This window comes from Ammodytes marinus, assembly GCF_949987685.1.
Source record: "Ammodytes marinus genome assembly, chromosome: 14".
NCBI lineage: Eukaryota > Metazoa > Chordata > Actinopteri > Uranoscopiformes > Ammodytidae > Ammodytes > Ammodytes marinus.
The window spans coordinates 12,948,291-12,963,025 of NC_137218.1; the positions used below are offsets into that span (position 1 = coordinate 12,948,291).

Sequence of the window (14,735 nt, forward strand, 5' to 3'; positions counted from 1 at the left end):
GGTTTACAACTGGTAATCTGAAAAAATTATATACAATCAATAAAGGTCCTGATATAGTTTCCTAGCAGTGGTTTTAATTATGCATCATCTATGAAACAGCTTATTGGTATGTAGTTTACATTACTACTGTCTATCCATGCTGCTGCTCGCAACAATAAGAAACACACACACACACACACACACACACACACACACACACACACACACACACACACACACACACACAAATAATCTTTGAAAATAGGCTAGTTAAATACAGGCCTACATTATTATTATTATAAAACAACGTAGGCCTATATAACTTATAATAATGGTCTATTTTCCCCATAAACTGTAAAAAAAAAGAAAAAAGTTTTCACTTTGGTTATGACCACTGCGCGCCCCCGCTCACCTCAACGTGCGCGCCGCTGATATCCATTCGTGACCGTTAGCCGGGGCGAATGCGTTGGGTTGGTACAGAGGAGGAGGAGAAATCTGACTGACTGACCGCGCCGGGCGATGAGAAAACTCACAGTATCGCAGCCAAACCAGGGTTTCCCATCGCATGCTTGGGCCAACCAAGGGGATACGAAAATGAACATTTGTCTGACGGTAAGTAATTAGTTTCTCCACGTGCCCACATTCTTGTTTTGGCACTTCGAAAGACTTGTTGTTTTTGACGACGAATTGCCTGCAGTGTCTGCGCTTTCCCGTTCCCATCTCAAAATGGCGGAGAGGCCGAAAGCTAAGCTAAGTGGTAAAGTTGGCATTCAAACACTCAGCGACTGCACGTTAAAATTATCTGACTGTGGTGTTATTCAACTGTGCTGAATGTGATTGTTGTGTTAAACCATCTCTGCCCTTCTCGGTTACTGCTTGATTTGAATGGAGACACTTGTTGTGAAACGTAGCCTCACATTTGGCTAACGTTAGCTGCGTCTATTTATGGAAGTTCTGTGGGGATGAGCTAACGTGCTAAGCTAACCTGGGTGCTGTCAGCCTGCTGCCATATTTCCCACAGCCGGGTGAAAAATATTCAGATGTTGCAAGACGAATGAACAAATCAGATGCAACATTTTAAAACGTTGAATTTACGAGTTGTGAAAACGTCTAAATGTTTGTGAAGAGCACACTACAAAGGAGCTATTAGCCCTATAATCAAACTTGGGTTGCATATCCCCTATACATTTTAAATGTCAACTGTTATTTTATTCCCAACAAGTGGCCATGTTGATTAGATGCTTGTTGGCCTAATGTCGTAGACCAACGCCCTTTGTGTGTTGTGGTCTGGTGCCTGTGTGTTGGTGTAAATCTAGTCTTGCTCACACTGACAGCTCCTGTTAACGTGCTAAGCTAACGTTAGCTGGAAAGGGCGTTGCTGAGCCATTGCTGCAACTTTGCCCTTGTGGCCATCGAAGCTTGGAAAGACGTCACCCAAACCAGATTTTTTAACTCAGACCCGTTTCTCAATGATACCAAAGCAGTCTTCAGCTAATTTGGGCTGTTTTCATGCATACTGCAAACGCCTTTAAGGTCATCCAGATAAGTTTGAGGAATCACAATCGGTGTGGACAATATAAAAAGATCAGTGCGAAAGGCTGATAATGAACAAGAATGTACATATTGTTTGTATCATGTACAAAGCTGTTTCTTTATGTATTTTACTTTTTAATTCAATCCATAGTTATGTCCAGTAGCTGCTATTGTGAATCATTAAATGTGAAGGCCTGGCCCTACACAATAGAATTGGTCAAACTCATTAACCATTTTACTACAGATCCTTAAAAAGTCTTAAAACTCATGAAATTATTTAATCTAAAAAAACAAAAAAGGCCATGGGTAGTAGGATTTTTTTCTGACTTTATTATTTGAAAACTCAAAAAAGGTAGCATCTATTTTTTCAATCAATTACAAATACCTTTGACATTAATGTCATGCAGAGCAACATGGCATGATGCGATATGGTCAATGCAACATTTATTATTATTATTATTATTGGTGTTTTAGTTTGGTGTAATTTGAACAACCAAAAAATAAAATAAATCAACATTTGAAGTCGATCCTTGTCCTTTTTTTCTGGACCAAGAAAGTCATGTTTTATGAAAAAAAATAAGTCTTAATCCAAAGTAACTGATGTTGTTTCTCCATAAAGTTTTGGTTATGGTAAAATTTGTCTTTAATTATTACATTTAATGTGGCGTTAAAAACATCTTAAAACATCTTAAAACTATATTACCTTAAGCTGTAGGAACCATGAATTGTGCTAGATTTCTCAAAGTACTCGACTCCAGCATCTTAAGGTTTTAACTATTACATGCGTTCAATATGATAAAATGTTGGATGGATGTCCTTGAAGTCAAGATTTGAATCCTGTTACATTTTAACCTGGATCCCCACGTATTTGTTGTCATCAGTATGAAAAGGGCTACACTTAAATAGGTTGAATGAAAAAAATATGTATAGGTAGTTATATTTATGATATTTAAATATTCTGTTATTATATAGCATGTTAGGGTGCACTCACACTAGGCCATCTGTTCCGTGCCCGAGCTCATTTGCATACTAAAGTCTAGATCGTTTGACCAGTGTGACCACGCCATTCGTATTCCAGCACGGAACACCTCCTTGGCCACAGAACGCTTGGGAGAGGTGTGCCTGGACACGGAACAGTTGCTAATGAGATGACACACACACAAGCAAGGGCACAGGCGGTGTTCCTGACGTGAATTTATTAAGGATGCATAGTCTGCCCTCACGTTCGTCAGATGATTTTTTTCTTTTTCCTCCCGTCAGCTGTTATAATGCTGCCTTCACGCACGGTGGTGGAGACGAACCCAAAACAACACAACGCGGTCCGATAAGGAAACAGTAGCCTACACTTACGTTTAACCAGAACCTTTATAAAGACACACTTAAAATAACGCTCTCTGCCCACACAAAAAGTTCTGACTTGGATTACTTGATGGAGCGATCGATGTGTATAAAACCATCCGTTCCGTATGTTCTGATGAGGGGCTGGTATATTAATAATAAACAGTGCGCTGCACATTTACATCACAGTGTTTCCCCCAGAAAATGTCTTAGTTAAGGTGGTCACCGTCGAGGGTCACGGGAGGCGCGGCGAAAATTTGGGGGGGTATTTTGCTCGAAGATGCCAATGCGCAGTAAAGAAATTAACAACTGCTTATTTGAATACAAAAATACAACAGACACTGACATTACAGTTGTGTGTGCAATTTTGTTTGCTATGTGCATACACATTTTGTGCAAACATGCTGACAGTACAAAGCACAATTAAAGAAAACTTGTACTGTTTTGGTGCAATACTATGCAGACACACTAAATACAAATAATGGACCATACACTTAACGTGTATGCACATCAAAGTGCAAATTCAACTTTTTAAAGTTCCTTTTCGGATGAGTGGCTGTTGTGCGATTATTGTGGACAATAGGCCTACTGTGATGCGATAGCCTATAATTCATTAATGGTTGTTTTGAGCCTACTTGCTTGATTTATTTTTAAATACAGAGGTTATTGGTTGTTTTGGAACATGTATTTCCCAATTTAAAACATACAAATAAAGCAGTATTGAACATTCAGAAAATAAATCTTCTTGGCCTACACTAGCATGCTGTTTGAAAAATAACTCAATAGTTGAAATAATAAATACAATGTGTTTTTCCCTTAAAATTACCAAATGCATTTATCGGTAGTCAAGGCGGGGGGCTGGCGTTGCTAAGGTGGGCACCTTAGCTATAAAGCGCTGGGGGAAACACTGCATCAGACAGTCCACCGCGACCCATTACGTCAAGGCTACATTTAAAAAAACAATAGCTTCAGGATTCTCGTTGGTCTAATGTGGCAGTGGAATATTTGGTGCAAATTTGGCCGGATGAAAATATTCACAAACAGTCTTATAGACTACAAGTAGCCTACGCTCCAAATCCCAAACGCGCACGGTGACGTAGGAAAGGAGCAATCGTGCCCAGGCCACGAGCAGTGTGAGCACAGGCCAGCGTGGGAGTGGGGAGGGGGGGCAATCGTGCTGGAGCATGGGACAGAAACTTGTCTAGTGTGAGTGCGCCCTTAAACTTGACAGATGACTTTCATAGCATATGTTTTAGATAAAGGTTTAGTAACTTTTGAACTTTGTGTTTTTATTGCAGAGCAATAGACTAATATCACAGTAAACTGCTATTGTGCCAGCAGCAGGGACTTGATTGGCCTGAAGGTCACCCACAAGGAGGGGCATTCATTGTACAGCAGCTTGACACAAACAGAGCATGATGACTGAAAGCTTGATATAGTTAATGCCTGTAGTTGGTTTCATTGCCCTTTAGTTTTGACTTGCCTTACAGTGATTTTCCCATCTAAATTCTGTGCAACCTTTTTTGTAAACTACTCCTGCTTTTAACAATAACATTGAAACTGCATCAAAACAATTTGGCGTGCCAGGGATATAATTTTTTTATTTTTTATTAATTAAAACTGTCTTGGTTCCAGACTTGGGAATGTTGGTCAGGAAAGGTAAAATCCATCCAGGCTGGAATCATGATTCCCTTTTACATTTGATTTGTGCTAAATGATCATGGGTTTTGGACTACGATTGACATTTTTCACAGTTATTCCTGTCATTTTATTGACTTTTCAAATAATTGGTGGAAAAAATCATGGATGGGTAGATTAGGAATGAAACTAAGTGTCATTCATATGTTACAATAGCCATAAGCGATATTTTACCACTTTCTTACTTGAGTTTAATTCAAATCTCCCAATGTTATTTAGTTTATATTGATTCAGGAAGCAGCAATCTGTCATCAATATCAAAGATCCTTGTCAAGCCATATAAGGATTACACTATTACATTTACAATTTCAATTTGACATGGCCTTTGTACGTTTTGAGATAAAGTCTGCTTGACATGTCGGTTTGCTGCTTGTTTGAAAGAACATGGCTCTCTGTTCAAGACAGTTTCATGTTCTGAGAAAAATGGATGAGGCATAATTGACGTCACTGTCTGATATTGTAGCTTAGCCCAATGGGAGCTTAGTCATGACAACCGATCCCTTTTTTATTAAATTTCACATCTCAAACTAAGACGATTTGGTGTGGTTGAGAGGCATGTTACATCTGTGTTGTGATTATGAGTAGCTGCAGAGAGATGGGAGGTTGCTCCATCTCCTAGTGACATCTGTTTTAGTTGACATCTGGGGATATTGTTGTTTCTCCACCTAAATTCTATTGTAGCTCAAATTTGAATATTCCCGTTTTGGAGGCAGTTGTTTTCTATATGGATTCATACTGGTCCTACTCCTCCAATCTTGTATTTGCTTACTGTGCCCAATCTGACGTATAAATGTTGATTACGGTATGTATCTGACAAAATAACAGCTCTAGCCATCTTTATTTGGAAGGCTTCATTTTTCACAAGCAACTTGATTGGACCTACAGAAACATTTGCGGTGTTACAGAGGGATGCTTCTTTTACCTCATTAATTAAAAGTTGTTTTCCTTTTTGGTAAATTAAAATGTGGTTTCTCAGATGTTTTTCAAAATCATTCAAAGTGACCTACTGTCTTCAACTTACCTGGATCCTATTTATTTGCCATGGATCTATTCTTGTCCAGACATTTTATTTATGTTGTACTTTCTGGCATCTGTCCTTCGCAACAGAACGCTACATTTGTGCAGGAACAAGGGCTGACGTCGTTTTAACAGGCCCCTACAGGCAGATCTATAACGTGAATCCGCTATACGACAGATGCTCTTTATTGCACTGTCATTGCTTTTTTAATTTGATTGAATATTGTTCATAAACTACAGTAGGGAAATTGTCTTTTCCTCTGCTTTGCTTACAAGGTTCACCTGGACATAGTGCTTCAGATGTAGGAAGTGGTCAGCTAAGTGCCTTCAAATATAATTCACTTTATATCATTTTAGAATCAATTGTCATGCATTTGAGATATATCCAATGAAAAACTCAAACTAAGGATGACATGTGCAAACCTAGGGATGGGAATTGGTGTAGATTCACGCTTATTTTAATGCAAAAATTGCTCTGGTCATTGGCAGCCAGGCTTCAGTGGCAGCATTTAACTTCATATACGACTGAAAATAAGAGTGTCAATGTGAGAAAATGATTGAATGAAACCGGTGATTTCCTGATGTAGAGAAGACGGTGTGTTGTATATTTCTCAATAGGAACTGACCCCAGACAGTTTCCAAACCTGAACAGATGCGTGTTGTATGATAACATTGCTAACTTTTTGGCTTGCATCTTTATTCAGTAGGATCTTCTTGATTTGTGCAAATTCATTCAAGTCAATCATTGCATTTCGGGAGAATTGGACTGAGTAATCAGATGATTGTACAGGTTGTTAAGAAACCTCTACAGTTTTTTTTTTTCCTTTTGATATGCCTGATTCATAGCAAGGACCTTGAACCCTTATTGATTTATGACTCCGGCCATGTTCTCACTGTCAAACACCCAGATAAATGTACACTTCCCTTTTCAATGTGACAACACTAGATATTTTGAACACATATCAGATGTATTTGCTGGTGAGGCTCAGAAGTCTCGGGCAGGTACACAGGCTCCTGAGATCGTCTTGGTTAGATAATAGTTTAGAGGTCAGTCTGTTTGGTCAAATAGTTATTTATGAACCAAGCTGGGAGTGCTGCTCAACTAAACCACTATCCCTGTCCTGTCTGCTCAGCACTCATGTTTGCATTTGCAAGCAGGAAAAAATTGGTTCTAGGACATTTCAGGCACATCCCAGTCTAAATGTTTTGTTGTCTGTTGTGGCTGACATGATTTCACTCAAAGCAAATTATCAACTGTTAAGAAGAAATATATTTAAGAAAATGTGGATGTTATGACCATCACTCCATTATTTATTTTCCTGAAGGAGTCTTTTGTGTTTAGTAGCAGCAACTGGCAACAGACGGTGAAAGAAAAAAAGAAAGCTGCACCAGACAATAATACAGGCAAGGAAGTTCTGTCCATGTCTGGGGTTAATCCTGTTAGCTACAGTCCAGTCTCTTCTTTACATTGCACTGTCAGCTGTATGGAGGACTTGTGGTCTCCATCACTTAGACATTGGCAATCACAAATGCACAGTGCACACACACACACACACACACACACACACACACACACACACACACACACACACACACACACACACACACACACAAACACGCACACACTCTGTAGGTTGTCTGGTCTAGCTGCTAAGCTGCTTAATGCTATTGTGACCCCGGGTGCCAGCACTGTAGAAGCTCAGGAAGTGAATACTCTGATTAGCTTAACAATCCCTAAACTGTTTTTTTTAATATGTCAGCATGTGCTGTTGATCTGTGCTCTTCTATTGGGATGGTATTATTGTGCCCCTCATTCAGATAAAACCTTATGATCCAGCAAAGATTTTTATTAAACTCCCACAGTTAAAGCCAGCGTTTAGTACAGACCGGCTTGATATAAATGTGAAGATTATTGATAATATTATTAGTATAAATGGTTGCGGGTAGAATAAGCAGATCTGGCTTCTACCGTGAAATTATCCTTTGCTTACGCATTGGATCATGACCAGAGGTTCAGCTCAGGTGTGCAGACTTTGGAGAAATACTAATTCAGTCTAAATATGTTTTGGAAATGTTTGTAATGTCCTGAAGTTAGTGGCAGCAATGAATATTGCTCAATGTGCATACATAAGTGGATCAATGAATGAACAGGAGGACAACGACTTCCCACTTCCCAGCATTATTTTATGAAATATTGTTCACTACTTTCTCTCAGTCTCTTCTAAATAACTTGAAACCAAGTTTTAGTAGCTGTAGATTGTAATCTATGATTTGTCTTAGAATCCTAAAATATAGATCTATATAATTTAACCCCTTCTCTCTCCTCTCCCTCAGGTGATGGGCTCCTTTTGATTAGCGAGTGAAATTGGGGCCAGTGAGAACTTGTGGAGCCTTGTCCCAACAACTGACTGACAGCAGTGTCTCCAGTTCACCTCCCTATGGGTGGCACCCTTTCTGCCATTTGAGTCTCTGAAGGAAAAACCACTCGAGAGGGGTCGGACACCTCCCGACCACACACTTCCCAGCCAGACTCCCCCAGCGCATCACCTCACCCTCAACTCCCCAAGAGGGAGAGAACAGCAGCCACCATGGTGCTGTCACAGAGACAAAGAGATGAACTGTGAGTGCCCCGATGTAAATATGTGTGCAGGCTTATTACACATGCAAACAAGAACAGACACGTAGATGAACACAGGGAAGTGTTCATTAAGAGATGCCTTTGCTTTGCATATAGGCTTCTTGAGCAATACCTTACAGAGTTTGACCACAAGCACAGATGAACATCACACAATATCCTCCATTCTTAGAAAGCTTCCAAATACATGTTCACAATATTCAGTGGTTTTGGGCTAAGTCATCCAGAAGATGTGCAGATGTTGTAAGCAACTGTGTATCTTTACAAGAATGTGTAATGATTGAGGAAATGTAAAGAGATGTGAGCTTTGCGGAGCTTCATTTGATATCTACTTAGTGAATATTTCATAACCCACATGACAGGAGTAAGGAAATGGGGGGGGATGGGGAAGGAGAACGATTTTAACTAAATGGTGGCTGGTTAATGTGAGCATATCTGCCTTTGGAGATCATATAGTATGCTCCCTTGTCCAGACAGCACAAAACACGACATCTAATTTTCACAGCATTACCTTTTGTCAGTCATTAAAATCAGGTCAATTTTTTCATGTTCCGGTGAGTTTAAAGAACGATTTGTTTTGATGAGTTGGTGGAAATCCTGCTGCCAGGGATTTGCTAATGTTCAAAGTCTATAGCAGACAGTTGTAAAACCCGGTTACAATTATCAGCCCTTCAAAGTAGCTCCGATGCTGCAGCCTAAATTTAGCACCGTTACTCATGAAAAATTCACACATCACCTCATGAAAGAGCTGTTCCACTCATTTATATAACTATGTGCTTACGTCTGTGTGTATTTGTGTTTGAGTCTGTATATGTGTGTTGAAGGTTGTGTTTTCATTCACTTATGGTTGCCCATGCTCAGTGTTTGCTCTTTGTGGCCAGTCTTTTTTAATTTGGTTTTACTGCTTTGTTTTCTTCTACAGGATTGTAATTTCTTATGGCACTTACTCAAGTTTTCTGACATTTAAGTTGGAACTGTGAAACATGAATCCCATGTTAAGTAGGGTGTGGTCTCCACTATTAAAGAGGAACCAGCATTTATGTTACAGTGGAATGCATTATTTTAAAAATGAATCATCTGTGTGGACCAAATCTCTAATTGTGGACACCTGAAACCTTTTTAAGAACTGATTTTATTCCACTTTGTCTCAGAAATCGGGCCATAGCTGACTATCTCCGTTCCAATGGATACGAGGAGGCCTATTCCACCTTCAAGAAAGAAGCAGAGATAGATATGGTAAGGAGAGATGGGTGCACAACATTTAAAATAAAAAGTATTATACATTCATGTGTACTTAGAGGAATGTGGATCCCTTTCTGTCTTTTTCTCCATTCATAGAACGAAGAGGTAGATAAAAAGTATGCAGGGCTTTTGGAAAAGAAGTGGACCTCAGTCATCAGATTACAGAAGAAGGTAAGGAGTGTTTTTTGTGCTTATTGATTGATGTAAGATGATTTATTTATGCTGTACAGACTGATCTTGTGGGTGTGCAGTGTAGTTTTCATGACATGGAGAGGGCATTCCTTGCAGCCATGCTCCCTCACTTTCAACATAAACATCATGATTACTTTTTAGAAATCTAAAATATCAGATTAACACTGTGATTAAGTAGAATTGTTACCCTATTTGAATAATTTCAAATAGGGGGGGGGGGAGATAAGCATTTGCTGATCACTTTTCTAAAAACCTCTGCTTCTTGACCCACTGCTCTGCCTCAGGTGATGGAGTTGGAGTCGAAGTTGAATGAGGCGAAGGAGGAGATGACACATGGAGGAGGCCCTGTGGGTCAGAAGAGAGACCCCAAGGAGTGGATCCCCCGTCCCCCAGAGAGATACGCCCTGAGTGGACACCGCTCTCCGGTCACGCGGGTCATATTCCACCCAGTCTTCTCTGTCATGGTCACAGCCTCCGAGGATGCTACCATAAAGGTGTGTGTGTCCGTGTGTTTCTAAAATAAATATTCCCTTTGTCTGTGATGCTACATATTATAAACTCCATTCAATGTGTTACAATACAATGCCCCTCACTACAGCCTGCAGAATGCTTGGGGAGTTCAATCAATACCTTTCTGACACAACACACACTGGGGTTCATTGTGTGTGTATAAGAGTGTTTTACTTTTAGCATGGTTCACCTTCATTTCAAATGACAATTATGAAAGTATTGCAGTACACTGGGATAATTGTTATTTATATATAAGTGCTGTCATGAATATTTTCTTTTTCATTATTGAAAATGTGATTATTTTATAACACATTAATGCCATGCTCTGGAGCCGTTGAGACTCCTTTGACTCTTCTTATGTTCATATAATGCAATATCTTTGATAAGACTTTTTTAAAGCGAGCACTGCCTTGAAAATGTTTCTCCAGCTGGAATATTAAAGCAGGTGGTGGCTGCGTAAGCGTTGCAGCACACCACAAGACACCACAGCCTCTGCAGCTCTGACCCTTCAGATCAAAGCTGTACTGCAGATCTGAGGCTGTTCTCCCTTTTTATCCTCAGTGCTTCTGTTTCAACACCCTCCTCCCTTTATTCTGCTCCTCCCTTCCCTCCTCTTCCCTCCTCTCTTCTTTCTTTTTTTCTGCTTTGTCACTGCTAATCTATATAGAGATGGGCTGATACTTGTGTTGTGAAACATGCACATACAGGGTTCCCCTTGAGCCTTTTGGAATCGTATTGAGTTTAACCATTATTAATTAATTTTTATCATTACCAGTATTTTTTATACCAAATAACAGATGTTTCTTTATCAATTCCACATGTTTCTTTTCCAGAAATCAATAATTAAAAATAAAACAAATTTATTTGCCAACCTGTGTGTGCAAAAGTGTGTGAACCCTGAGCTGCATTGCTTAAATCGAGCAGGTAAACACAATCAGGTGGGCCAAATTGAGTGATGAAATGGACCAATGTAATGAGAGATCTTTAGGGAAGAAAGGGCCTTACTATTACTGTGTCTGTATGTGATTTAAGGTGTGGGACTATGAGGCTGGAGACTTCGAACGAACCCTGAAGGGCCACACAGACTCTGTGCAGGACATTTCCTTTGACCAGACGGGGAAGCTGCTGGCTTCATGTTCAGCTGACATGAGCATCAAACTATGGGACTTTCAGGGGTTTGAGTGCATCCGAACAATGCATGGTAAGAGATATTTACAGAAATAACAATTTTTACTATACAGGAGCATCTACAAAAGGGATGTAGCTAATACACAAACACAGAAATATTTCTTAACTGCTTCATTTTCCTACTTCATAAACATTCACTCCTTTTTCCATTCAAGACTCTTTTAATATGAACTCAGACCAGATTCAGAACTAAACTCTTGCCTGTTTCCTCCAGGCCACGACCACAACGTGTCGTCTGTAGCCATCATGCCAAATGGTGACCACATAGTTTCTGCCTCCAGAGACAAGACCATCAAAATGTGGGAGGTGGCCACTGGGTAAGTAAAGGAGAAACTGGTTTCCAACTCTCACCACCAAAAGCTATCATAGTTCTGTGTAGATATTAATGTAGTTATACATTTTGAACTACTATTTTGAGCAACTATTTCCATCTACAGGTACTGTGTGAAGACATTCACGGGGCACAGGGAGTGGGTAAGGATGGTGCGTCCAAACCAGGATGGCTCTTTGATTGCCAGCTGCTCCAACGACCAAACGGTGCGCGTCTGGGTGGTGGCCTCGAAGGAGTGCAAAGCTGAATTGCGGGAGCACGAACATGTGGTAGAGTGTATCGCCTGGGCTCCTGACAGTGCTCACCCCACCATCCTGGAGGCCACTGGCTCAGAGGTGTGTACAGCTGCAGGAGGCTCTGCTATTTATCCACAGAGGGTGTTTGTGTACGTTTGCTTCAGCTGCAAGGTTCCTCACAGTTGTTTATAGCGACGACAAAACCGTGTGCACTGAAATAATGATCGCTCAAAAGACACATGAATACACTCTCACATAAAAAAGAAAGGTTATTATTTCCAGTGCTGCTGTTTGAAGGCAGTCACCTAACTAGTAACTTTCAAGAAATGTTACACCTCATACGGCATTCTTTTTAATGTCAAATTCCATTGTTGTCTTTGATGTAGCCAACCACGTATTTTCTGTTTTGCAGAGCAAGAAAAGTGGCAAACCTGGCCCCTTCCTTCTCTCTGGATCCAGAGATAAAACAATTAAGATGTGGGATGTGAGCATTGGCATCTGCCTTATGACCCTGGTGAGTGATGCTTTTAATGGCTGCTTTAGTGTTACTGTTTATTATTGCAGTGAGTGGTGGATAAACGCTTCTTTTCTCTTCAGGTGGGACATGACAACTGGGTGCGTGGAGTATTGGTTCATCCTGGAGGAAGATTCATAGTGAGCTGTGCTGATGACAAAACCCTTAGGATCTGGGACTACAAGAACAAACGCTGCATGAAGACCCTGAATGCCCACGAACATTTTGTTACCTCTCTGGGTGAGTCAGTTATTAGTGGAATACATTTTGCATCTCCAGCTTGTCAAATGTCTAACACGAACATTTAGCAATACAGAACCCTCAGCTTTGCGATTTACTTATGTGAATTATAAAGTTGATCTTCAAAGCAGCGTACCTCAACATGTGTTTACCTCTATTTCAGATTTCCACAAGACTGCTCCCTACGTGGTGACAGGCAGTGTCGATCAGACAGTCAAAGTCTGGGAGTGTCGCTGAGACTGCCCCTATCTTTTGCCCTGTCCTGCCCCACCCCTCCGACCCCAAAAGCAGCCCTTTAGTCCCCTCTCCTTCACCCAAGCCCTATTCCCTCTGTCCCGACACCCAAACCAGCCCCTCAACCCTCTCACTCTAAACCATAGTTGACCATGGCGCTTTACCTTCTCCCCATCCCGTCCCTTCTCCTTCCCTTTGCACCTACATCAGTCCAGCCCTATTAAGATGACTATTGTCCTTTTATGTAAATTATTCTGGATGTAGGGTACGCTTAATAAATGTCACGCAATCTCTGACACATAAACACACTCAAAAGATAAGAAGAATTCCTTGCATGGTGAATCAAACAAAAAAAATTGTATACTGTTAAATTTGCCGAATTCGCATACTTTTGGGTCAAATGGTAAATATCCTTGTGTGCTGGTGCAGGTGGATTTCGGTTACCTGACTGACAACCCCCTTGTTGAAGGGGCTTAGGTTTTGCTTTGTTTTACTCCATGCCTCCATCGTTGTGGTCTGTCACTGCGTGGATAGTGATAGAGAAGATGTGAGGAAAGTAAGAATAAGAGAAAAAGAACTGGGGGAAGATGTCCAGGAGAAGATAAGAAGTTAGAGGGGAAATTAAGCAGGATGCAGCTCCCTAGTTGAATCATTTGAGATTCTGTGGACGAGTGCACGTGTACATGTGTGTATACATTGTGTGTGTGAGTGTGTGTGTGTTTGTATATTATGACAGGAGAATCTCTCCACTGTCTCTGCTCTGATGGTCATGGGGAGAGAGAGGAGGCAAAGCTTCTCACCCACTTTGTTCATTCATACTACTTCATCTCTTTTAACAAATTTGCTTTGTAGTAGACACTCACAGGACCTTAATGATCCCTAAGCTGCTGAGAGCACAGGCACATGCCCCATAGCATATGTGTGTTTTACAGAGGAAAAAGTCTGCTCACCTTTTATGCGGTTTGTGTGTGTATGTATGTCTGCCCAGAGAAACGCCCAGTGCCCTCTTGCTCGCTATCTCTGCCTTGTTAACCCATTGAGGGCTTTTCATTCTGCTTTCTGTGGTCTCACTGCTCTCTTTATACACACATACACTCACAAATGCACATACACGCACAGTAAAAGTTGTGTATCAATATATCTGGATGTCATTGTTTGCAACATAATGAAATAAAAATTCTGTAAATATAAGTTGTGTGTGCTTTCTTTGAGGAAAAGAGGTGAAATAAAGAGGGAAAGCTTCTGGAAAGGACTCTGTCGAAAACATTTCCTTGAGAGGTCTGATACTGCAGCACATCATCCAGTTCATCCCACATAAGATGTAGTCATCCAGCTGGTAACACACTGGCACAGCAATCAAGCCAACTGTCACGTAGTACTTAGTCTCTATGAATAGCCATATTTTGAATCAAGCTGATATACTAGGACGTTTGCATGTCAAAGGACCTTGTTGAGTTAAAATTATTTTTTTAAATTCTAATTGGTCAGCATTTAAATGCCACCCTTATAAGGTTGTTTGGTGCTCATGCAACTCTCACTAACTTTGATATTGATGAGACACAAGATTAGTGCAGGATCTCATGTATTTTTCTCTAAACTGTAATCATGTTTGTCAGTGTCACTGTAGGAAAATGGTTGTAGTGCTGAGGTAATTCATTATGAAGTAGAAATTTGGAAAAAGTAAAATGTGGTTCAATCAGACAAATACAAGTGTTCATTTTAATTAAAAAAGTGGTTGCCTGAATAACTTCAAATCATCACAGTAAAGTGTTTAGAAATAAATGGGTCACCAGACAAACTAAAACTGAAGCTGTAGACAGCGAGTATTATTTATGTATAACTATCTGG

The 14,735-nt window shown here is 40.4% G+C and overlaps 1 protein-coding gene across 1 annotated transcript; it reads left to right on the top strand.

Moving 5' to 3' along the window:
* Window positions 1-433: 433 nt before the first annotated feature.
* Window positions 434-14,078, top strand: LOC307261147 (lissencephaly-1 homolog A-like). Its single transcript, XM_080041610.1, has 11 exons — window positions 434-591; window positions 7,900-8,185; window positions 9,352-9,436; window positions 9,539-9,613; window positions 9,919-10,128; window positions 11,177-11,345; window positions 11,547-11,649; window positions 11,770-11,998; window positions 12,312-12,413; window positions 12,497-12,653; window positions 12,817-14,078. Exons 2-11 carry the CDS (start codon window positions 8,154-8,156, stop codon window positions 12,888-12,890), a joined length of 1,236 nt encoding a protein of 411 aa, XP_079897736.1. The 5' UTR covers window positions 434-591; window positions 7,900-8,153; the 3' UTR covers window positions 12,891-14,078.
* The last annotated feature ends 657 nt before the right edge of the window (window positions 14,079-14,735 follow it).